This window comes from Panthera tigris, chromosome A3 (assembly GCF_018350195.1).
Source record: "Panthera tigris isolate Pti1 chromosome A3, P.tigris_Pti1_mat1.1, whole genome shotgun sequence".
Lineage (NCBI taxonomy): Eukaryota > Metazoa > Chordata > Mammalia > Carnivora > Felidae > Panthera > Panthera tigris.
Window position 1 is genome coordinate 137,337,980 of NC_056662.1, and position 25,403 is coordinate 137,363,382.

General features: G+C 59.6%; 1 protein-coding gene across 10 annotated transcripts in view; it reads left to right on the forward strand.

The window, feature by feature from the left end:
- The window catches only part of EIPR1 (EARP complex and GARP complex interacting protein 1), a 119,830-nt gene that overhangs the window by 89,680 nt on the left and 4,747 nt on the right, over positions 1-25,403 (forward strand). For 9 of the 10 annotated variants that reach the window (XM_042982592.1, XM_042982590.1, XM_042982596.1 and 6 more), the window contains 2 exons: positions 12,902-13,001; positions 23,319-23,455. In XM_042982592.1, coding sequence (XP_042838526.1) covers positions 12,902-13,001; positions 23,319-23,455 — 237 coding nt within the window. Of the gene's footprint in view, positions 1-3,754; positions 3,850-12,901; positions 13,002-23,318; positions 23,456-25,403 lie in introns of those variants that run through there. The other variant, XM_042982599.1, reaches the window with a different exon arrangement.

Consider the following 25,403-nt stretch of genomic DNA (forward strand, 5'->3'; position numbering starts at 1 on the left):
TCAGATGATGGCCCCAGGATGAGCTCATTCGGCTCACCGCCGGCCGCCTGCAGGGCGGTTGGATGCTTTTACCAAACTGATGTTTTCACTGTCTACAGGGCATCTGGCCCCAGCGCATTTCAGTGTGTGTGTGTGTGTCAGATGCCTTGTGTTGTTCTGGGATGGGAAGGGACCTACACAGCTCAGTGAAATTAATAAGAGCCCCCTTACTGTGTTAAATGAGGTAGGAGAGCTGAGCCCGGGGGCATGCGTGTCATTGGCCCTTTTTCCACTTTCCAGGGGTAGGTAAGGGTGGGCTCTTCACGGCACCCCCTCTTACAGGGTGGTTTTCCCACAAAGGTAGGGCTTCTCCGTGAGTCAGCAACGAGACCGGCAGCTCAGGGCGTCCGTCATTGTCCGCAGTGTGGACTGTGGGGGTCGGTACTGGAGTGAGTGCAGACCCAGTGTGGCCCCCTGTCCTATCACACCAGCGTCATCGGGGCCCTGGTGGAGTGTCAGGAGAAAGGAGGCAGTGATTTGCTGAGAGGGCTGTTCCCGGGTGCGGGCCTGCTGGGGCGCCATGAGCATGTGCCTGCTGTGTGCCTGCCCTGTGGCATCATCACTGTTGGCTCAGGGCCGATGAGTCACACAGGTAATTCTGTGCTTCTCCACCTCCTTCTGATCACAAAGAACCCCCCCCCCCCCCAACACACACACACCCACCACTCTCCCTGCTGCCGGCGAGGGGAAGCCAAGTGTAAGAATTAGAGGCTCCGGGCCCCCGTCTCCCAAGTGGTGCATCAGGGGGAGTCTACTGCCGCCTGGGGTCACGGACAATGAAAATCTCCTTTGAAGGAGAAGTTGCTAAACTGAGTAACCAGAGGCTTTCCAGGGTTGGCTGGGAAGTGAATGACAGTCACTGCAGCCGCTCACTGCCACCCCCAGACCCTGATGGGCTTGGGGGAGGGAGCATTGCTGTCACTCATTTGCCACAGGGATGGGGTGGCTGGCCCACAGCCACTTCCTGAGCTAGCTCTCTCCGGGGAGCAGACCTCCTGAGTGCAGGCGGAGGTGGGGGGAGGAACAGACCTCCTGGGCACAGGGGGAGGTGGGGGGAGCCAACCTCCTGGGCGCAGGGGGAGGCGGGGGTAGCAGACCTCCCGGGTGCAGGGGGAGGTAGGGGGAGCAGACCTCCCGGGTGCAGGGGGAGGTAGGGGGAGCAGACCTCCCAGGTGCAGGGGGAGACAGGGGGAGCAGACCTCCTGAGTGCAGGGGGAGGTAGGGGGAGCAGACCTCCCGGGTGCAGGGGGAGGTAGGGGGAGCAGACCTCCCGGGTGCAGGGGGAGACAGGGGGAGCAGACCTCCTGAGTGCAGGGGGAGGCGGGGGGAGCAGACCTCCCGGGTGCAGGGGTGGGGGGAGCAGACCTCCTGGGCACAAGGGGAGGTGGGGGGAGCCAACCTCCTGGGCACAGGGGGAGGTGGGGGGGGAGCAGACCTCCTGAGTGCAGGGGGAGGTGGGGGAGGCAGGGGGAGGTGGGGGAGGCAGGGGGAGGAGGTGGGGGTCGCCATGGCACTGGAATGCCAAGTGGGCTGAGCAGGTGCGGACGTGCCCAGGAAGGTGGGCATGTGCGCTCTCATTAAAGGAGGGCAGTGGGTGTGAGCCACTTCCTGAGGTACTTTGGCCAGAAGAGAAAGGATTCGGCCTCATCTCTCTTTTCGTGTTTCTTTGATCGTAGTTTGTGATACAACCGTGGAAGAAATGCAAATTCAGAGGTATCCGTGACACCTTACAGAAGCCGTCTCTGAGGCTAAGTAGGAACGTGTGTTTGAAATTGAGAGATCTTATGACCGCTTTGCAGTCAACAGCGATGGAGAATTCCCGGTGACTGTGACGATACCGTCGCTGAAGGTTTATCGGATTTTATGAGGCTTGTGTTAGTGCCTTTTGGGTTTATGTGACCTAGGTGTGCTGAGGCGTGAGTGCTCCCCTGGTCACTGGCTCGCTTCTAACGTCCATTAGCTTTTAAAGAGGCCCAGAACGGGGCCACATCCCTTCCTTTGTGCAGGTGTCCTAGGACAACAGACAGACGCCTTCCTGTCTCAGGTTTGTTGAGTTCCCCGCACGTGGAGAACGGCTGACGCAGACTCCCTTGCCCTCATCATGCCAGCAAGACCACGTGTTAGGGGGGCCGTGGAAGCGGTATCGGACCACAGTGTGCCGATACAGCTCACACTAGACGGTCCTAACACCGACGTCTGAAGGCCGCGCACAAAGTGTATTCACGTGCATTACCCGAGAAATTCATGTCGTTTCTACGATTTCAGTTCACGTTTCCCTGAAAACCATGGATCAGAGTGTGCTTCGTTGAACTCTCGTGTGACCCGACCAGTGTCTCCCAGAACGGGTCAGCTGACCCAGTGGATGCCAGTGTGTCCAAGGCACTAGTTTAGAAGAACGTAGCTTTTAGTTCTATTTGTGATGATTTAAACGTGAGCTTTAAATATGAAAGTTTCGGGCCTGAACTAACTCCGTGGGTGAGAATGTTTAAACATTTTCTCACTGTTTGAAAAATGGGGTGGGGCAGAGGAAAGAAAAGTAGGACAAAAAGCGGAGGAAGAACCTGAACCACTATTTGGGATTTGGGTGGATGGTTTTATTTCAAAACGTGCTTTTCTTCACAAGTCCGCTTTGAACTTGCTGAGAAGACCCAGGGGCACAGGAGGGTTGCTGCACCTGCCCCAGGGAGGGAGCAGTGTCCCCGTGCTGTCCGGCGTGCACCCCTGTCCGAGCCCCAGGGGCACCGGCCACCGTGGGCCGGTGTCGGGGTATCCTTGGAGGGGCAGAGCTGTGACCTCTGGGTGTCAGGTGGGCCTTCGGTTCTGGCGATGGTCCGTCACGTGGAAGACGGACCGAGTCCTGGCTGTGCCTCGCGACTCTCTCAGGGGCAGAAGGACAGGATGGTGGCAAGTGTAGAAGCGTAGAAGCCACGCTTAGGCAGGTCCAGGCAGCGTGCCCATCAGCCGTGTCCACCCTTACGAGGAGCCCGTGGACCTCAGGATTCCCATCGGGGGAGGCTTCTCGGGGGTGCCGGTCTGGTGATTAGCGCCCATGTTTTCCTATGTCCACACTCAGGAAACGGACGCCTGTCTGTTGCTGGGTCCTCGGTGTCAGAGTGCTGACCGGGGCTGTGAATGCTGACGTCAGCCTCCACAAAAGAGACAAACGTCCGAGGAAAATGCCGTCCCCCTCACGCCCGGCCTGTGGCTCTTCTGCTCTGGCTCTGACCGGAAGTGTAGTTATTACCTGATGGCACTCGGAGTCTGTCCAGATGAGGGGTGTCAGAGCAAGCAAGCCACCCCCTCCGGCACCAGCTGGCCTGCCAGGGTGCCTGGGCCACGCCGGGACGCCAGCCTGCCCCTGGAAGAATCTGCGTGGCTCAGCCGTCGGGAGCCCACACATCCACAGAACTGGTCGAAGCGTGCCTCTCGACTTACAGTGTCCTTCCCTTAATCCGTGCGGTGCCCGTGCAGAGCCCGTGTGTTCGGTTCCGTATGTTCCACCAGGAGGACATTAACTGGATTGCCAGCTCTCTGTGTTTGAAAGAGATGTAGAACCTGGGGAACTAATTTATTGGATTTTAAAAGGGTTTTTCGAAATTCTGCTTGTAACCAATGACTTGGCAGATATGTTTCCTTCTTTTCGGTAAAGTAAGAACCCTGATGGGTTGTATAATGCGGCGGGAACCACATTGGTCACACGGCCGTCCCTTGTGCATTGGAGTCCGTCTGTGTCCCAGCCGCGTGAGGCTGCGGCCTTGTGGGCATCCAGCCTTTCATGGACTTCCCACCCCCGGTGGCTGCAGAGAGGAGGTAAGGTGTGCAAATGCTGGGGACTTCAATTATTAAATTTGCGTTGAGGCTGTTTTAAGAATTTCTGGTGTCCTTTGCGCTGCCCTCACCCTGGGTGCCGGCATCCAGAGTGTGAATCATTCATTTTGGAATCCCTTATCTGAAGCACAGAGGCATGTATTTTGTTTGATCAGCATGAAACCTGCCAAATTAGAACCATCATTCCTGCCATTATGGTCCTCGTTAACTGCCTCCAAGAAGTTTAGATTTTTTATTTGGGTTTATTTACAGAAACAGCCCTTTTCTCGTATTTTCCTCTCCGTGATTATGAGGGGATATCGCACACTTATATTAGGTATATGCTACTTTGTTCTCCACTTGTTAATGTAATTTTATGTCCTCTCAAATTCACTGGCGGAGTGTGATAAAGCAGAAAAATGGATGATTTTTATGAACAGAGAAATAAACCTCTTCGTTTGGAGCAGCAAGTATGGCAGAAATTCTAGGTTATTTTCTTATGTTTATAGCGTTAGTTTCATGGTGATGATCCACGATAAAATAGAATCTCTCTTCTCACTGCACTTTGCATACTCCGGTTATCCCAAGGTGTCTGTTACTGGGCACAAACACCAATGATTTTAGGGGTTGCTACCTATAAACCAACAGCGGATTTTTCTGACGCTCGCCCAGGATGGGTGGTGACGGGAGAGGTAGGAGCGGGCCCCGCGGCAGCGTGACCGCGGGTGCTGCGGAGCACCTGTTTACCGCAGGTTCGAGGAAACGCCTGGAAAGGCCCACTCTTGGGAAGGGTCCAGTCACCGAGCCTTCCCGCTCGGTGGCACGCGGCCCCGCAGAGGAGTGGAGAGACGCGGTCGTCACTGGAGCCGTAGGACGAGGGGCTTCCAGTGGGGAGCGCGGGGTGTGGGGCCCAGGCGCCTGGCGCGGTGGAGGGGGCGGAGTAGCCCCGTGCGGCTGGCGGCAGCTCTGGGCGCGTGGTCGCCCGCTTCGCGGCCAAGAAGGTGAACCTGGGCTTTCTGTTTTTTACTTGGAGATCCGCCAGTGCTATTTCTTGTTTGACGGGAGCGTGTATTTCCTCCCTTTCTGTGTGTGTGGGGGGGAGGGGGGTGTGTGTTTGTTTTTTCTTACAGTTTTTAACAGTGAGCCGCGCCCCTGCCCTGTGCTGCCGGGACGGGAAGGTGCACGTCCTGAACCGAGCCCACGGCTTGTTTCTCAGGCAGTCCCCCCTCGCTCCGGGGTGGGAAGTGAGGGTGTGGCGATCTGTCATCCCACCTCGGTCCCCGTCCTGTCCTCTCAGGGCACGAGCACACTCACCCTTCCTGCCTCCCCTGACCTCCTGGGGACTCCCCAGGCCTGGGGCCGCCCCGACGGTGAAGTGTGGGGCTTTCCTTCCCATGCACGCCACACCGTTGGTGGCTTTCCCCTTAATCTAGGCCTTTTCCAGGAGAGCTAGCCAACTGTTGGTGACAGAGCCCATGGAAGTTTCTAAAGAACCTGTTTTCTCCATCCTGGTTTTGCTTCAGGAATCTCTGGGTCTCCAATCTCTATGGCGAGATTAACTCTTGCATCGCGTAAAAGGCAGATGTGTTCCCTTTCTTTCTGATGCCGTGTAATTCAGAGATTACAAATTTAAATCCTCTCAGGAATGAATGGCACATATTCAGAGGCATACCTTAGTTCTGTCCTGTAGCTTATTCAGTCAACTCTCCCAAGGAGGCGTTTCCTCTGTGAGGAGCAAAAGTCTTAGTGTGGGTGTGTCTTCCTCGGAAGGCTGAGGCTCTTCTCCCACGTGTATTCTGTGTTAATGCTCCAAGTCAAGGCCTTAGCTCCAGCTTAGCTGGTGTGTGTGCACACGTATGTGAGGTGTGTGGGGTGTGCGTGTGTGGGGGGGTGTGCGTGTGTGTAGGGAATGTGGGGTGTGTGTGCATGTGACAGTAACTCAGGGAACTCCAGAATGTTCTCAGATGCCAGGGGGAAAATCGCCTGATGCCTGGCTGACTTTTGCACCGACGGTCACCAGAGGAAGCACAGGTGCCACGGAAAGTGATGTTGGGGACTCAGGACCAAAGCCACTGGGCACGAAGTGGGCGGGACAGCGACATGTGATGGGGCTCTGGCGCCTTTCAGAATAGGTCAGGATTTGAGTTTCTGGCCTCCCTGAGGACTTTTTTTTCCTAAATCCTGGTGGCATTCTCTTGGTGTGTGTAAGGGGGTAATTTCACTATCACAGGCCAAGTTGGAAGGTGGGGTTAGGGTTTTTCGACAGGAGGCTGTTGGCGTCTGGGGTGGGCCGGTCTTGGCTGTTGAAGGCTGTTTGCGGGCCACGGCCGCATCCCCCCAGCCTCTGTGAGCACCGGGCCCTCCACACTGGCGCTCCCTGTGCAGCCAACGCCCGACTGCATCCGACAGTGTCGAGCTCAGGGAGCACCGACTTTGTGCGGGCCGTGCTCAATACCGACTCGCCTGTCTTCCCGAACCTGGGACGTTGGCGCACCGCTGTTAGCCCCCGGACAGATGAGGATCTCAAAGCCCAGAGCGACTAGAAGTCGCAGGCATGCATACAACGGAACTTGGGTGGCCTTTGGGAAGAATTCCGTTTCCTTCACATGGAAACTTACCCAAGACACGTTTAAAGTAAAGCCGCCCGCGACAGAGTGATGTCACCAGCGTGTCTGCGGATGTGACTGGGGTCGTATTACCCGCGTCAGCACGTGTATTGGCAGAGACCTGGACGCTTGTCCTCTGTCGTGGGGGTTCTCTCCACTGGGGGGCAACACAAGAGGCTTGCACTTCCGTCAAGTTTAAACACTCTTAACGAGCGCATATGACTTGAAACTAGGATATAAAATATGGCAGCTTCAAACGGGATCTCGGGGAGGCCGGGGCTATGGCTTCGTGTGTTTTATTCAGGGGAGAGCTCCTTCTTCGCCCACATAGGGCCACTTATTATTGAACTTGTTAGTCACCAGTGTACGTGCTGCTGCAGCTCAGGTAACAGGGAGCGTGAGGCAGGTGCCGGCACGACGCGTGCAGTAGCCAGAAGGGAGGCAGGCAGCTGCCGGCAGACTCCCGGACTCCGCTGGCATCGAAGCAGACCCCAGTATAAAAGGCCGGTGACTTGGGGCCCTTTCATACGGGCCCCAGCGCTGTCCCACAGAGGGAGAGGGATGCAGCCCGGTGCCAGCCAGGGCGCGGGGACGGGTCGTCTCGGCCAGGCTGCGTGTTCGCCGCACGGGCAGAAAAGGTCCACGGGATATGCCGCGTACGCTTCAAAGGAAATCTACCCGAAATGCTTGCGGTGACTAGAAAAGACCAAGGTTAGCGGTCCGAAGCAGCGGTCTCCAAAGTTCGGTGTCAGAAGGAGATGGTTTTCCGTCACGACCGTCCCGTCTCCCCCAGCACACACATCTGCGCTGTGACGAGAGTTTCACAAAATGCCACCTATCGTGAAAGCAGGCGAGTGCGAGCAGGGGGGCTGGCTGTGGCACGAGGAGGCCCGTGCCTGGCCACCTGAAGGACTGCGTGTGGGGACGAGGATTCTGGAGCAGACGTCGTGGGCGGAACGGCCTTGGTGGAGGCTGCAGGTGCATCTCGTGCTGTGTCGTCCTGTCTCGTCACGTGCACGGCGGACTGTGCTACTGGGCCATGTGAGACCGCCAGCGGGGCCTGGAGCCTTCACCACTGTGGCGCGGCTCTTCTCAGGGGGAGTCCCCCGGTGGTTGGCAGTGGGCTGGTTGGACAGACGGCTCAGACCCCGAGCCTGACAACCTTCTGCGTCCCACGGCATGTGACGGGTGCCCCAGATGTCATTGGTTCTGCTTTGCTCGTGCCGCCCTCCTGCTCTCGGTGGCGCCCCAGCTGAAAGTGGTGTTCCTGTAAGAACAAGACCTCGACAGGTGTCTGTATTTTGGCGATGGGAGAGCACACACAGGCCCAGAGAGGGACTAAACTTGGGCTGTTGGTGGGCCACGTTCTCAGCTGACGGGGCAGTTAGTAGGAAAGTAGGAGCCGGGCAGACGGCGTTTCCAGGCAAGAGCTGGACGATCGTGAAGCCGGGGGCGAACTCGGTCAGATTTGTGCCAAGCGAGAAGTCAGACATTAAAAATAAGATTCAAAAGCTTCATCGCTTTTTTTATGTAGAATTTGAGAATGATACACGTAAGCAAATGACTCCCAAGGTTTTGCTCGCAGGAGAATTGTAACTCCGGAGATGGAGAAGGGCGGGGTTGCCGTGGATATCGTGCGCTTGGCGTCTAGGGTGGCGTGGACCTGCAGGTAGAGGTGCCCGTGGGGGGAGGCGTGGGGCTGCGGGGGGGCAGCCGGGCGGCTCAGTCTTGGCTTGCTGGGCAGGAACCCCCCCCTGCAGTTCAGCGCCCGGAGAGGGGGGGAGGGGCGGCCGGGGCGGACAGGGAAGTGCGGGCACCGATCTCGCCCCGCACTTGGCCCGCGGGGTGTGCAGCGGCCCGCGGGAGAGTTGGGGAGCCAGCAAGACTGCCTCTTGATGAGGTGCCTTCGAGACTAAGTAGCCAACCCTCTTGCATGGGTTTCCAAGATGGACCGATGCTCACTGCGTGTGCTTGATAAATAGGCTCTCCGCCCAGCTTTATCTTTCACGCGTTAAAGTGCGCCGGACACATGCCGAGAGGGGGCGTAATTAATTCTTCATTCACGATTTCCCTCAACACCTCTTTGTTAAGTGCCTCTCCTGTGCGGGTCAGACTCTGTGCTAGGCGCTTGGCATTCAGCAGTGGGCGAGCCTGGGCTTGTGCTGAATTTGTAGTCTGGCCGGGAAGCCAGCCACGAATGACCAGGGGCCGCCGCTGACCCAGGACAAGGGTAGTCCGCGTGGCCTCCGGGGGTCAGGCCTGGTGGACTTGGTGTTTCAGTCAAGCCCCTTCTGCCTTCCAGAAGCCCGTCTCTCTTGGTCCTGATCCGCAAACAGTTTTTTTTTTATTGAACTGACCTGTTCTTTCCAGGTTCAGACCTGGTCCTTGAGGACGGATGGCCGTCCGCACGCAGCCTTGGGTCTCTGGAATCGATAGGATCCCTGTGTTCCTGTGTTCAGATTCTGGTGAATCTTCTCTCCGGTCCCTTCCTCACTTTGCCTTGACATTTACCTCTGCTGAGACGTGGGGGCATCGCAGAGCCATGACTTTTTAGGGACTCGCCTGTCACTCCTCGGAAGACGTATGACCACCTGTACGCGCTTTTCTACAGGCTTAGAGGGCCTCTCCCGGGCACTCGGTCTCCTGGACGTCCGCCAAGAATAAGTCTTACCCGGTCTCTGCAAAGGCTGATTGTGGTAGCGCTCGGGACTTAGTTGCCACACAGTCTTCTCTGCAGTTTGGACTCCATCCTCCAGGAAGTGGGTATGAATGCACCTTGCTGAACAGGAAGAACTAGGAAATGAGTCTTCACCCCTTCTCTCCCCTCCCTCTCCTCTCCTCTCTTCCCTCCCTCCTCCCCTTCCTCTTCCCTCCTCCCCTCCCCTCCTCCCTCCTCCCCTCCCCTTCTCCCTTCCCCTCCTCCCCCTCCCCTCCCCCTCCCCTCCCCTTCCCCCTCCTCCCCCTCCCCTCCCCCTCCCCCTCCCTCGTCCCCTTCCCCCTCCTCCTCCCCTCCTCCCTCCTCCCTTCCCTCTCCCCTCTCCCCTCTCCCCTCCTCCCCCTTCTCTCCTCCTCCCCTTCCCCCTCCTCCCCTCCCCTCCCCTCCCCTCCCCCTCCTTCCCCTACTCTCCCCCTCCTCTCCTCCTCCCCCTCCCCCTCCTCCCCTCCCTCTCCCCTCTCCCTTCCTCCCCTCCCCTCCCCCTCCTTCCCCTACTCTCCCCCTCCTCTCCTCCTCCCCCTCCCCCTCCTCCCCTCCCTCTCCCCTCTCCCCTCCTCCCCTCCCTCTCCCCTCTCCCCTCCTCCCCTCCCTCTCCCATCTCCCCTCCTCCTCCCTCTACCCTCCTCCGTCCTCACTTCTTCCCTTCACCCTTCTCCTTCTTCCCTCCCTCCTCTCACTCCTCCCTTCTCCCTCCTCTCTCCTTACTTCCTCCTTCCTCCCTCGCATGTCTCTCTAGTCCCTCTCCATCCTTTCCTCCTCCCTCTTCCCCTCACTCTCCTCTGTCCCCCCTCCTCCTTTCTCCTTCTTCCTCCTCCTTCTTCTCTCCTCCCCCTCCCCCCTCCTCCTCTCCTGCCCTCCTCCCTCCTCCCCCTCCCTCCTTCCTCCTCCCTTCCCCCTCCTCCCCCTCCCTCCCTCCTTCTCTCCTCCCCTCTCCCTCCCTCCTTCCTCCTCCCTTCCCCCTCCTCCCCCCTCTCTCCCTCCTCCCTTCTCCCTCCTCCTCCCTCCTCCCTCCTCCCTCCTCCTCCCTCTCCTCCTTCCTCCTCCCTTCGCCCTCCTCCCTCCTCCCTCCTCCCTCCCCTCTGGGTATCAGTTTTTATAGCATGGGTATCAGTTTTTATAGCATGCCCTGTGACCCACATTCCTCCTTCAAACACCCTGCTGCTGTCCGGCCCACGTGTTTGCTCTGTGGTCTTGGACATCGGAAGCAGATGTGTTAGAACTGTGGGCAGACGGATGGGGAAGGGGAGGCTCTGAGTAAGGGCTCGAGAGACACTGCAATTTAAAACATAAAACAAGCACATGAGCTTTAGTGGAGGGATTTTGATTGTGCAGATGCCTTTAAAGCTTTTTCTTGTTTTACGGTTGTTGGCTGTTTTCCCGGCCCTCACGCACTAGCGGTTAGCTAAATGTACTTTGAAATGGTCTCGTTTTTTTATGCAGCTTCGCTGCTCTTACCTGGATTCTTCACTCTTCCTTGAACTTGTGAGCAAGTATTGATCATGTGCTGTGTGCCTCAGACGCCGCTGGTCATGACGGGGCACGGGAACGGGCTTTGACAGCCTGGGGCTACTCCCCAGCAGACTTTAACCTGGCCGGGGAAGCCACGGTCAGAAAAGTCGTGGTCTGTCTTTGGCATCGAATTGGCTGACTCTTACCCTATGATTTGTTACTTTCCCGGGAATCTCTGGCTTTCTGGTGTTTCTGTTAAAAATTCCACAAATCCCTGTCACTCAACTTCCTGACTGTAGCGTTGCTGACCCTGGATGGTCAGTTCCTGTCCTGTGGTCATCCCCACGGGTCATCCCCATGGCTATGCGGCCCTGCCCTGCCCTTGTGTGTGTGTGTGTGTGTGTGTGTGTTTGTGTGTGTTTGTGTGTGCGTGCGTGTGTGTGTGTTGGGGTGGGGGGTGGATGTAGTCTGTGAGTGAGGTCTGGTGAGGAGCTCCTCGTAAGTCCTCCTAGGTGTACCGCTCCTAGAATATCGTGTTGAGGGTGGCATCTTTTTGTCCCCACAAACCCATATGTTGAAACCCTCATCTCCGGTGTGTTGTATCAGAAGGGGGGGCCCCCGGGAGGTAGATGCGGTCTGAGGGCGGAGCCCTCTGGGTGGGATAGGGGCCCCTCTCCCTCTCTGCCGCACCCGGGACACTCGAGAAAGCAGCAGTCCTCGGCAGAAGCACCCTCGCCGGCTCCCCGATCTTGCGCGAGTGTGGGAAGGAAATGTGTGCCGCTCAGGCGGCCGGGCCGGCGGGGATCTGTTGCTGCAGCCCGGGCTAAGGGGACTGTCGGGCACAGGTAAGTGCGGTGTTCTCTCCCGGGACAGGCCGGCGCCGCCCCCTTCAGCCTTCTGTCCCGGTTTGTGTTTTCCCTGGCGCTCCGTGTCAGGCGTGTGAGCTCTGCAGGGGCTCACCTGTGCAGACGCACTGCCAGGACGGACTTCGGCCACCTTGCTTCGGGAAGCGTCTGAATGCAGAGTTCGGGTTGGCCATCATCGCAACAAAATCGGAGCGGATTTCAGAACCTCGCTTCCTGGCGTCTCTTCCAGCTGCTGTGTTTTAATTTTATGGGCTGGATTTTGTGCATTTTTCGCCCGTAGTGTTAGAAGGATGCGCTAGGCCGTGTCTGATGCAGGAATGATGTACGCGGTCATAGTGCTGTGAACTTCACGTGCGTTTCTTCAACTGTAAAGGAGAAAGACGTTGTGGTTTTGAATTGTGTTAATGTTGTGATTAAAAGTAATCATAGCTGTGCTGACGGCCTTGAAAAGCTGGTGTGAGGGACTTGCACCCGGGGCTGCCCCCGCCCCCCGTCAGTCAGTATCGTGCTCTGTCCCCTGGCATCCGCGGTCACCCCCGCCTGGCGTCCGTGGTCATTCCCACGTGGCGTCCACGGTCACCCCCACGTGGCAGCGACGTTCTCCTCTGTATAAGCACTTGAGGGATTCATCAGGGAGACAGGAACCCTGAACACGTTTCATCTCCACGGCTTTACCACGGAGGTGAGGGGTTTGTGATCTTTCATCAGTGACTCACATGTGTGTGTTATCAGCTGGGGTGGCTTTGGCTGCAGGTGACAGGACACTGGCTCAGACTGGCCGGCACGTGATGACATTACGTGACGTCATAGGCAGGACCCCCCCACCCCCACCCCCCCCCACCCCACCCCCCCGGTCACTGTGTCAGCCGCGTCCTTGGGCTACCAAAGACGTGGGCATCCTGCCCCAGACGGCAGTGTCTATCCTGGGCCTCCTCCAGCCCCGGCCCCCAGCAGGCCACTTCCTGTCCACCTGGCACAGCTGGTCACCTGTCCGTCCCTCCATCAACAGGAAGACACATGGGCTCCGGCAGCCACAACGAAGCAGCCCAGGCTGGGGGCCGAAACCACAAACCTTATTTGTCACGGCTCTGGGGGCTGGAGTCCAAGGTCGGGGCATCAGTGCGGGTCCCGGCGAGAGCCCTCTTCTAGCTGTGTGCTCAGGTGGCGGGAGAGAGAGAGACCACAGAGAGGCAGCGGTGGGGGGGTCACGCGTGTGCCGGTGCCATCGCGGCCCGCACTCACCTCCTCGTACCCGGAGGCCCCGGAGGCCCGGCCCCCTAACCGCGGCCGAGTGGGGAGGACAGACATTCAGCGGGAGAGGGCGCCCGCGCGTGGTGGCTTGCAGTGGGTATGGGGCAGCCACAGACACAGGTGCGGGGCCTCTGGCGTCAAATTAATGGGGCTTCCTCTTCCTGCAGTGTGGTGTGGGAGCCCACGGGGGACGGGAGGAGAGTCATCTCGCTGGCCGACAGCCACATCCTGCTATGGGACCTGCAGGAGAGCTCCAGCCAGGCCGTGGTGAGTGACAGGGCTACGGTTTCCCGTGTTGTGTCGTTTTATATGTTTATTATATTTTATTTTTAATTTTTTTTTAGTGTTTATTTCTGAGAGAGCGAGGTGGAGGTGGGGGCTGGCGGGGGAGGGCAGAGAGAGTGGGGGACAGAGGATCTGAAGCAGGCTCTGTGCTGACGGCAGAGAGCCCCATGCGGGGCTAGTTTAAAAAGTTTTTTTTTAATGTTTATTTATTTTTGAGAGAGAGACAGAGCATGAGCCGGGGAGGGGCAGAGGGAGAGGGAGACAGAATCCGAGGCAGGCTCCCGGCTCCGAGCTGTCAGCACAGAGCCCGACGTGGGGCTCCAACTCACGGACTGTGAGATCGTGACCTGAGCCGAACTTGGACGCTTAACCGGCTGAGCCACCCAGGGGGCCTCTACGTGTTGTGTGTTTTTAACGGGACCTATCGGCTGAATTGAGAATACACGTCTTGGTTCGTGTGTGCTTAGAATCCTGATGTTGGTTAGGAAACGCTTAGTGCACGGACAGAGCCAGCAGTCAGAGAACTGTGTGATTGGCTGTCTCCGGTGAACGCTGTCTGGGACCGGGGACACGTAAGACTCAGAGCCACAGGCTGACACATCTCTGCCCTTTGGCCCATTTGCCATCCTGACGCATTTTCTCATTTCCAGTGTGTTGTCTTTTCCACGGATGGACACTGGAAGTCTGGTTGGAATCCTCTTTTAGGTAGGAGCGGTCATAAAACGCTGATTTCCTGGTGCTCGTGACCTGTCAAGTGTCTGCGTGAGTTGTAAAGAGGGACGGTGACCTGTGACCCGTCTGCCCTGTGGCCTGTGACCCCCGGTGGCCTTGCAGCTGGTCTTCTGCTCACACACGTGCTCGCGCCTTCTCACGGGTTGTAGTCCTCGGACCGTGCACGTGTGGGACAGAATGCAAATACCGGCCAGAGTCCTCCAGCCGAACGGGACACTCGAGGGGGACCTCGTGCCCGGGGCCGTTCCCTGTGGACCTGCAGGTGTGCGGGGAGCTGGCCCCTCACCCCCTCCTGTGGCCTTGCTGTGGCGTCTGGGTCACGGGCGCAAGCTGCCTCCCGACCCTCCCACGCACCTCTCGTGGGCGTTGCTGCAGAGCGGACGGGGGGCAGGAAGGGGCCAGTCCGTTCCCTCTGGACTGCGGGGGCCGGAGAGGCCGGGGCGGTGACGGGCCCTGCACGCGTGCGTGCGTGCACTCGGTGCCGCCCTGCCCCCTCGGCAGCCCGTCCTGAAGCCAGACGGGGACGCCTGTCCGGACCCTCGGCCGTCTCGGAATGACGCCATGTAGGGGGATTGATCTGTGACTTATTTTCTGCGGAGACCAATTTAGGCTCTTCTGCTTCGTTTTTATCCGCCGTCAGCAGTTCCGTCGACAGCACTTTGCGGCCCTCTGCCGGGTGTTTAATACGGAAACCTTCCTATGGATCCTGGCCACCTTCACACGCCGCTCCTCGGGGTGTTTATTGCTGGAGGGTATCGTCTGCTGCGGTGAATCGAATCCTGTGCTCGCTGCATCATTACCTTTTGCAATTAAATCGGAGGTTCTTTGCCATTTGTAATCATTAGCAGAGCCGGGGGGGGGGGGGTCTGCGGGGGGAGCTTCCGTGGGGTCCCGGCTCTGCCGAGGGCAGAGGGGACGCCTCCCTGTTCTGGTTCCCGCTCCTCTGTCTCCAGGGCCCGGTGGCTTCCAGCGGCGGTGGGAACAAGTAGCTTCCCAGGTGCAGCGAGCGAGCGGCCGAGCAGGAGGACGATGGGCGCCTTCAGAGTTGACTGTCCTCTTCCTTCCGGCCGCGCGTCCGTGTGAGGGCTTCTCGAGGATGAACCCAGGGTCACCTGCTCGTCTGTATGCACCCAGGGGCACGGACATTCAGGAGTGCCTCTCTGAAGGAAGAGCGCGGGCGTCAGGGGCACAGTGTTGGTTCAGAAATGTGGTCTGAGGTTGAACACACACCGGGAGGATCGCCTGCACGTACACGGGGGAGGAGCTGGTGGTGACGGGAAGGTCGTTCGGTCCAGCTCAGGGCACGTCCACTGTGCCAGGAAGTAGACAACACACGTTTGTCCTTGGGGACGGGGAGACAGGGACTGCCGGGTGGCAGCTGGGCCTCCCTCAGGACGAACGCACCAGGTGGCCGGGGCCCTGGGACTCCTGGCCCCGGGGTCCCCCTCTCCCGTGGGAGCCCGGCTGTCCCCTGCCGTGCTGTGACCCCTCCTTGCTCCCGGCCTGCGTCCCCAGACGTGTCCCTGAGCAGAGAAGGAGGCTTGTGAGGCCACTGTCATCTCCGATGCCAACTGCTCAGCAGTAGCGAGGCCGCGGGCCAGCGGGCTCCCCTTGGAACCCATTCTCCTGTCCTGGCTCTGCCCTCTGCTGATGCGGCCCAGCACGGGGACCTCGCTCCCGGCCCCCGGGGCGGTGCAGGCAGACATGGCCACTCCGCCCCACGCCGTGTCCCTTTGCTCTCTGCCCTTTCGTGTCGTCAGCGGGACCTCTTGCAGACGGAAGGTTGTCATCTTGTTTTTAATAGACCTAAGTTTTGGAGAGGTTTTAATGGGTTCCCAGCAAAATTGAGGGAAGGGAACAGACACTCCCCCCGACCTCACACGCACACCTCCCACCATCTGCGTCCACCCCAGAAGGACATGTGCTGCACTCGCTGGGCCCGCTACACAGAGCTGTACTCCCTCGTCCTGTGTCCAAGGTCTCTGGCGACGTGGTGGCTCTTTCCCTGTCTGATTAGAGAGGAGGGTCGAGCACCCATTGCCCAGAGAGTGCGGATCCGTCCCGTGTGCCTGCGGTCACGCAGCAAGTGTGGACGGCTGGTGCTGAGGACACACGGGAGGGTTGGAGAGGTCCCCAGACACCCACCACGTGGCTTCGAAGCCGTAACAGGGCTCACGAGGTGTTTCCACAAATCTTTGTCCCTCGCTAATTGTAAAGCAGTCCACGTTCATGTAAAGAAAGACACAGACCTTGGGGTCACAGAATTCGACGCCCTCACTTGACAGTTGAGAAAAGTAAGACCCAGGGAGCCAGGGGACGTCGTGGAGGCTGCAGGGTTTGAATGGCAGATTGGGGACTGCGGTTGTGACGCCGCACGAAGTGTTTGCCGTGGCCCCGCGCGCGTGCCTCTGAGCCACGTTTGCACCCCTCCCCCCCCCCCCCCCCCCCGCCCAGGGCCCGAACCTCGGCGCCTGGCTGTCCCCACCCGCCAGTCGCGGTTTGTCTGCGAGGGCGGATGTGATGTTTGGAAATGGTCAAGATTTATTAGGAGGAAGATCTCGTAAATAAGGTAGCTGCCCAGGCTTTGTAAAACCGGCCCGTGCAGCACAGGTTGCAAGTCTGGAAGCTGGTTTGTTGTGAGCCTCATACAAAGCAGTCCTGCACAGATGAGAGCACTCGCTGCTTGCCTGCGGTCGGCGGGGCGGGCGGGGCTTCAGGCAGCGGTCACCGCGCTTTCTGTCTCCGGATACTTGTTTTTACAAAAAAGCCGTCTTCTTCAAGAAAACACGAGGCAAGTCGTTTCCTAAGTTGCGTATCTCATGTGGCATAATAGCTACATATGGCTTTGATTTTGTAAATGTCGGAGACAGCTAATATTCTTTAATCTTCCAGTTAGATCTTGGAAGAAATCGCCAAATACAAAGAGCTAGGCATCGGTGTCTGGCAAAGTGTTTGCTTCCCAGGTTCTCAAAAGACTTCTTTCTAGTAAGAGCGGATGATAGAGGGGAGAATATGTTGCACACACGGGTGTATTTAAGGGACACAGCTGCCGCGGCCGGGGGAGCGAGGCGTGCGTGCCTCAGTGGTGCCAGGCGGTGAGCCCTGCCGCGGCCCGGGGCTGTCTGAAGAGGGGCACGTGGCTGGGCTTTGAACGCAGACGCACGGCCTCTGCCTTCCTGCACTTGGCCTCCCGGTTCTGGGGTGCGCAGTGTATGGCTGATTGAGTTTCAGTTCCCAGGCTGGCTTTGCTGCGATGGGCTGGGCCGGGCGTGGGCCGGCAGCGGGCCGGCAGCCGTGCAGAAGGGAGCCCTGGCAGGCACGAGGCACAAGAAGGACACACTGAAGGCCGTGGCTCTGTGGGGTGGGGGTGGGGTCCAGGCAGCCTCCCGAGCTTTGGAGTCAGGTCCCTTTCCCGCCACCCACAGGGTGACCTCGGGTGAGTTGCTTGGCTGCACTGGCCTCAGTGTCCCCATCTGTAAAGTGGGGACCGGTTTCCACACGTATGAAGTGGCCCTTACGTGAGGACAGCAGGCCCCTCGGTGCCTGGCACACAGGCCTCACTCGCCTGTTGGCCGCATGGTGGGGGTGGGGGTGGGGGTGGGGGCCGGATGAGCGTCTGGGTGAGTGGATGGGTACGGCGGCCGGAATACGCAGTGCTTAAACCTGGGCTGTGAACGAGAGTCGCTGACTAGGATCCCAGTGCGAAGGCCAGAGGTACAGGGAGAGAAACCGAGATGCCGAAAAGCAGTCTGTGTTGACTTGATAATTAAATTCCTCCCCTCAGAGCCAGCAGGGGGGATCACAACTCACACGTGAAGGGCGCGTGTGTGATCGCTGCACTGCTTCCGGGCTTTTGAGCCCACGTTTCGTAAAAGCTTCCCCCTCTCCAAAGAACGGCCTGTGATTAGATCTCTGTCCCCAGCAGATCGCCGGAGTCTGGTTGGCGCGACAGGAGCATTGGTTACGTTCTAGTCCGTCTTGGTCAGGAAATTGAAATCTGCACTCACAACGTTTGCGGTGTCGAGTGTGGGGCTGAGGTCAAGCCTGCAGGTGTGGGAGCAGGACGCACGGTTTCCTCTGCAAAGAGAGCTCAGGTTTTAGAGCAGCAAAGGGGCAAAAGCCCTCGTAGTTCTGTTCCTCCTGCAAATAGAGTGCTGTTTGCAATACGCTAAAAATAACTTTAAAACGGCCTCAGATTCCCTCCCCGGTGCTGGCACCTAATACCCTGTGTGCATTTTCAAAGACAGGCTGGCTCTGGTTCCCAGGAGGCCAGCTCCGCAGAGCCTGGAACGCCTTCTCCCGGGGAACAGAGTCCCCGCAGCAGTGTGGGGCCCGTGCAGCCACCCCCGTGACCCTGGCCAGCTTGGGGCGGAGGGGTGGCAACCCCCCTCTGCCTTCCTCAGGGCCTCTGTGCACACCAGCCTCGCGGCCAGCCCTCCTCTCCCACGCCTCTTCCACGTCTGAGGGCAGTGACCGGCTGGGGCTGTCCTGTTGAACCCGTTCCCGTCACCCCATCGACCCTGATGACTCACCCCACGCCTTCCGTCCACCCCTGAAGACAGACCAGGGCTCCGGGCATTGTCCGGGCCCTGGAGGCTCTCATTTAATTTCCACGGCCCTGCGGGGTGGGCTCCTGAATAGCTCTGTCTCATGGGAGAGTTACCAGAGGGAAGCCAGGCTCGAGGGGACCATGCCACTGGCCAGGTCGCTTGGAATCACAGCTGGGGCTCATGCCCAAAGCTGGGGCTGGAATTTCCGGCCTGAGAGAGGCAGGGGACACCCGATAATCGAAGGAATGCCCTGTTGGTGTCATCTCAAACGGGCACTGTAGGCGTGCCAGCATGCGTTTGGCTGCAGGACAAAAGAAATGACTTAAAGACTGAGGGAGTTTGCTGGCTGATGTGACAAGGAACGTGGCTATAAAGCAGCTCTGGGTTTGTCAGTCCAGTGTCTCAATAGCATCAGGACCCAGCCGCTTGGCACGCTTCTCTTGTGCTGCAGTCACACGGTGCTGCTGTCTCCCGTCACGCTTGCAAGGTGACTGCGGTGGCTCCAGCCATCGCATCCAGACTCCCACATCATCCACAAAGAGCAGACTTCTTGCCTGCATCCTGTTTGTAAGGAAAGCCCTTCCTGGAAGTCCCTCCGTCCTGTCTTCAGACACCGCCACGTGCGCCTGCCGAAACCAGTCGCCGGCAGGGACACAAGCCCGTCACGTGTGCCTCAGAGCAGCCCCCTAGTCCCCGGGGTGGGGAGGGGCCGCAGCCCTGCCACTGCGTCCCTTGCCGCCCTCCTTCCACGGGGGGGTGTGGGGGGGGGTGGCCCTTTCTCAGCCACTCGCCCGGCATCTTTGGCGGTGGCCCGCACGTGCCTCTTGTCTGCTGTGCTCCTTCCGCCGAGCCCGGCGCCTTGTCAGCCCGGGGTCTGGGCACAGACAGTGCGGCTGTTGTGTCTGGAAACACTTTGCCGGCTCTTCTTTGTGCCCACGTGGCCGCTCACGGCAGCGCGAGTCGCAGAGTTTTGTTCGCCAGACTTGTGGTGTTTTGTTCACACGCTGGGGCGGGTTCCGTCTGTGAAGAGAGGTGTGGGGGGCGGCTCTAGTCCCTCCCTCTGGAGCAGGAGGCTCGGGACGGGGTCGTTGTCGTGAGTGTTGAAGAGCGGGGTGCCGCGTGAACTGCACTCTGGGGTTCCTGCACAGCTCTGTCTCCGTGTCACCAGGAAACCTAAGCGTGTGCTCGGTCAGCCTTAGAACCTACACGGCGAGGTCTCCTTCCGGCAGTCTTGCAGAGGGACCTTGGGCACGGCGTTCCCGCTGCCCTGGGCGGATCGTGCGCTAGGGAGCGCCCAGGTCCTGTTCCTGCCCCACCGCTGTGTGAGACACGGGGCGTCGCCCACCCTCTCTGGTCTCAGATTTCCCGGTTTGACGTCAGGGGGCTAGACTGGCCCATCGCTCGTGGTCTCCCCTCTCCTCTGGTAGACGCTCATGTCCCTTATCTCTAACAAATGACGGGGAACGTGGCTGCCTCCCGCAGCCCCCACCTGGCACGACAGTTTCTGTGACCGTCAGGGACCTGGAGGCCGGGCACCCCTGGCGTCTCTCAGGGGCCGCGTGCAGGAGTCAGTGTCTGGGTCTCATCAGAGGACTCGACCGGGGCGGGGAGGGGGGTTGTGCCCCAAGCTCAGGATACCGTTGGCCTGGGGCCTCGGTTCCCTGCACGCGGGCCTCTGAGTGTGGCCGCCAGCCTCATCGAAGCCAGTGGGGCAGTGGGGAACCTCACATGGTGTAGGACGCCCCTCGGCACAGAGGGCTCTGTCGGTTTGAAGGCCGATACCTAGGGAGGGCCCTGCCCGCCATGGGCTGTCCGGCCTCCTGCCCTCAGGCCATCGGGCTGACCTTCCACGGACCCTGCCCACTCAGCCTACACCGCCTCCCCTCTGCCCTTTGTCCAGTCAGGATGTGTATGTTTCCCGTCTCTGCCTCACTGTGCCTGCCTCCCTCTGCTTTCACCGATTTGAGGTGTGTGCGGCCTCAGAGGCCATCCCGGGTCCTCACTGTGCCCGGCCTGGCCCCTCCAGCTGGCCCAGCGCTGTTTCCTCTGGGATGTCCGGATTTCCGTTGTAATCTCTCATCCTGGCCGTGCCACGGGCTGGCTGGGGTTTCCTTGCAGTTATTACCCGTCTATACCTGGGTTTCCTCATCTGTGATGTGGGTCTGTTAGCATGTACGTCGTGCGGCTGCAGTGACCTCACCAGGACAGGACCGCGCGGTAGCTGATAACCAGTTAGCGTTCCCACCGGAGCGAGCCTCACGTGGAGTGCTCACCTCTGCAGCAGGGGGGTGTGGTGCGGGCCGGGTCACCGGCCCTCTGTCCACCTGTCCCTCTGCCGTACTCGGCGTGGCCGGGGCCACTCGATGTGCTTGCTGACGGCCGCACCGCTGGTTGCTGGTTGGTTGATGGATTAATTGCCAGCTGCCTTCAGAAAGCTGGAAGAGTCCGGAAGCTGGAGGCCGGAGGCTGGTTCTGCGGAGTGAGCTTTGGAAGCAGACGGTGCTCGTTAGTTTTGCCGACTTAACCTCTCCGAGGGGCCCTGATGGAATCAGAAGGGACACGAGTGCCGAGGGCTCGGTGACGAGGCTCAAGGGTCATCCGTGTCCGGGGCGATGCGGTGACGCTTCCCCACCAGCCTGTGGACAAGTCCCCCTGTCGAACGTACATCCCCTTCTTCTGAAGGTGTGACCTCGTGTCTTTACCTTTCTGAAGCCTGCGGTGACGAGCTGGTCTGTGTGACAGAGAACTAGGGAGCTGTGTGTTGAGTTCATTGTCCTGCCTGCTGATCTGATCTAACCCGTCCTCGGCAATGTGGAATAGCACCTGGAGAAATCTTGTTTGATTGATTGATTTTTTTCCCTAAAGGAGAAACTGCGAGCATACTTCTTAGCCAGTGTCGGGAGTGTGGCGGTTGAAACCGGCTGGCCCGGCTCAAGCCCCCACGGGTCTCTGGCGCCTGGTGTGGAACCTTAGCGTCTAGGCCGCGATGCCCCCTGCGAAGCGGGCACCTGTCTTCGCCTCCCGCCTCGTTCTTACTCATGATCCTCCGTGGCGCGGCCTGTAGGTCCCCGTCATGAATCGCCCGCCACCATTCCGTGTCGTCTGTGGCTTGGTGGGGGTGGCCTGCGTGCCCTGCGGGGTCCCCCGGGGGCTCCGTGCGGGGCCACCTCCCACAGACCCTCAGGCCTCGCGTTCCCAGGGGCCCTGGCGCCCGGGCTGCTGAGACGGCCCGAGATGAGCCGCGAGGTCTGGTGCCAGAGCAGGAAGGGCAGAGCCCCGCCCCTTCGGCTAAGTGCGCCGCCCGTTGTCCCCACGCGGTCCGCGTGTCCTTGTCACCCCACCTGCTTGGGCCGCCGCCCACTGGTCCTGGTGGCATCTGACGGACTGGGCCGGGCCACGTCCCTCCCCAGGAATTTCTCAGAGAGTCTCAGGGTCGGCCTGGTCTTCTGTGGGTGTCTGCTCTGGGTGCCGCTGCCCCTGCCTGGGGGCTGGAGGGAGCCAGAGCAGCTCAGAGCGGGTGTGGACAGGCACAGGGGTGAGGCGTGAGGGGCTCTGGTGTGAGTCCCCACGGATGCTGTTCCCGATGTCGCCCCGAGACGCCCCGGGTCCTGGCTCAGCCAAGGCCTCCTGTTCCCAGGACCGCTCTGCCCCTGGTAACCCCTCGCCTGACCTTGCTCTTCGCCTGTGGCCCCGAGCCGCTGCCCTCGGTGTCCCTTCACGGCCCCCAAGAACTCCCGGCACACGTGTGGGCCTGCGCCCACTGGACCAGCAGTGGTCAGCCTGGGAAAGCCTTGCGTTCATTCTCCACGTTCTCCCGTCGTGAGCTCGTCTGGCCTCGGCCTCTGTCCCCAGCCACTCCCCCCGTCATTTCTGGGCATGCCCCGGGCCTCCTTGGGAGATGGCTGCCCCCTGGGTGCTGTCCTGCCCTCCGGCCGCGTGACTGTGGTCCTGCTGTCCCCAGAGCGCCGGGCTGGTCGTGGCTCTGCTTCGTGCACGCCTCGCCAGCACCGCGTCCCCGTGAGTAGGACGGACACAGTACCTATTTCTTTTCTTTTTTTAAAAATTTTTTCAAGTTTATTTATTTTGCGAGAGAGGCAGAGAGAGCACAAGTGGGGGGCAGAGAGAGAGGGTGAGAGAGCACCCCAGGCAGGCTCCGTGCCGTCAGCCAGAGCCGGACTCGGGGCTCGAACTCGTGGACCGTGAGATCATGAGCTGAGATCAAGAGTCGGATGCTCAACCAACCGAGCCACCCTGGTGCCCCCTCCCCCTTTTTTAAATTTTTGGTTTTTTTCACAGTACCTGTCTCTTGCCTGGAACGGAAGTAACCCTTTAACTATGTGCCGAGAGAGGATTAATAGGTTGTCCTTGCTGCCCGTGAAGGCGGAGCAGAGACCTCACCTGGGGTGTTGTGAGGCAAAGGCCCAGCTTTGCCAAGGAGAGGGCTTGGGGGCGGGCGGGGGCCAGGCCCGGAGCAGCTGGGTGGGGGCGAGGGAAGGCCTCCCCTAAACCCGGGAGGCGCATGGTAGTGGTGGCGGCTTGGGGGCCTGCGGGGAGCACGGGCACTGACCGCCCGGCTGTGCCCGGGGGGACATCGTGCCCATGTACTGTCTTAGAGACGCCCCTACTGTCCCGACTCAGGACGCAGCGGGCACTGGGCACCGGGGCGCGTGTGCCTGGACCTCGCCGGCCGGGACGTGGCCGTCGGGGAGGCCAGGTGACTGAGTGGCTGGGCCGTGCTGCCTTCGGGCTGGAGCAGGCCAGCCCGGCACACCCTGGCAGGTCTCATTCAGCACGGGGGCTATTCATATGCTTTCTATTTTTGCCGTGCTCGGTTTTATAGCTTTTTCCAAATAAGGTTCAAACGTTTTTGCCTTTTAAGGGGGGGTGACAAAGACAGAACTCCCTAGTTATTTTCCATAATGTCCCGTTGCGTGCGGGACGTCCTCTCAAGCTTTGTGAAAAAAGGTTCACGTTACTGTTTTTCTCTTCTTCCCTTGGAACACCACCCAATTCCCAGCTGGCCGGTTCGGCGTCCCTGGAAGGGAAGGGACAGCTGAAGTTCACCTCGGGACGGTGGAGCCCTCACCACACCTGTACCCAGGTGGCCACCGCGAATGACACGACCATCCGAGGGTGGGACACGCGGAGCATGAGGTCAGTGGCTGTTGTGACTCGTGGGTGTGCCCTGGGCCCTGCCCCCTCTCCCCTCCCCTCCTCATCCACGAGGGGGCGACTCTGAGTCCGGCGTATTTGGGTCACACAGCGTGTGTGCACGTGCGCTTGTGTGCTTGTGTGTGTGCGCGTGTGCCCTTGTGCGTGTGTGCGCTCTTGCTTTTGCGGGAGGCCGTAGCTCTCGCTTTGTCTCTCTGCCCCGCCTGGAGCTGGCAGGCCCATCACAGTGGACGGGGTTCCTCAGCTGCTACTGTTCTGTGTGGACGTCCCTTGACTGGTGGCAGTTTGCACTGAAAACTAGGACTGGGCTTGTGTAGCTCCTCGCCAGGGGCAGGGTGGCCGCTGGGCTCCTGGTCCCCGTGATTAGCGAGCACAGGGTGATAGGTGCAGCCCCAGGTTCAGTTTGGGGAGGTGCCTGTGACCGTGTCTGTGCCTTTAAGACACACGCCTCCCGGGTAACCGACTTTGTCATTTAAGTCATTATGCGCCGCAGCCAGTGGTTCTAATGGAACAAATAAGAGTGATTTTTCTGTTCCAGGTGTGGTTTGATAGGCAAAGGAGTGATGGGGTGCACATCTGTTGCCGTGGCAACGAGAGCCGTGCAATCGTTCTTAAGATACAGTTTACCCCTCAGCACACCGTCATTTATCACCGAGGCTCAGAGACGGATGTCGTGAAATAGCTTGTGTTGCCTTCAAGGGTGGGGCACAACTTTGAATGTAGTTCTGCAGCTCCTCTGGAAACTCAGAGGCTAATAAATAATCAATTGCCACTTCCTCGGGGTGTGAATATTGCTTGAAGCCGGAAGCTGGCGGCCGAGGACCACGGGCCTGAAGGACGTGCCGCCTGAAACCCGTCTCTGTGGGTCCCGTGGCCTCCTCGTCCTCTGTTTTCACTCTTTCTTCAAGGGCGGGAAGAACGACAGTCTCTGGAGACCAGAAACTCCGCGGCTGCTGTTGCAGAGCCCGGACAGAGAGCAGGCGGGGTGTGGGTGGCGGTGCCCCGTGGGAACCCCCTCGCCCCGGTCTTCTCCGGGGACGAGCCCCGCGCCTTGCTGACTCAGTTCTCCTTCTGCTGACGGCTTTGGTGTTCGCCTAGCCGGGGTGCTTTTGATGTTGTTTTTGGAACGTACTGTGCTTTCGAGCCAAAATCCCTGCCACCAGGGCACACGGAAAACCCTCCGTCAGGGCTCCGCGCACGTGCGGCTGTCCCCGCAGCGCCCTAGGACCTGCCACGGTTGTACTTTCATACATTTGCCTGTTGCACGTGGAAGGTCTTCGGGGTGGGCTGTCTTCTTTTAGGAAGAAATATTAGGGTGTTGGAAAGGTGCAGGATACAGGAACCGTTTCAAGGTTTCAAGTGGTGTAGGGCCGGCAGGCCCAGCGTGGGAGTAGATGGAAGGAAATGACTTTCCCCACCTCGAGGGCGCGGGAACGCGTGGCTGCCAGATGCGCAAGGAGATCCCACCCGCCAGCTCACCAGCGAGGAAGCCGGGGGACTGGGGATGGGGCGTGGTCGCAGGGGAGGCCCGGTCGCAGCCAAGCGGGGATGCGCTGAGAGCGCCGTGGGCGGCGGTGACCTCGCCGCGTCCATGTGGTTTCAGCCACCCTGCAGCCTCCCTGGATGCCCTGCCCCTCGCCTTTGGGTGTCTGACATCAGAAGGACTCCTCGTGTGGATGGAATGTTCTCATTTCCCACCCTGGGAGGAGCAGCTTGGAGCAGTGGAAGTCAGGTTTCCGTTGGGTCTGTGCATACACATGTGTGTGTATGCACGTGAGTGTGTGCCCGCGTGTCTGCACGTACACATGTGTGTGTGTGTGCACACGAGTGGATGCACCTGTGTATGTGTGTACACGTGCGTGCATGTCAGTGCACGCACACTGTGGACGCACGTGTGTGCAGATGTGTGCCCACGCTTGCAGATGTGTGG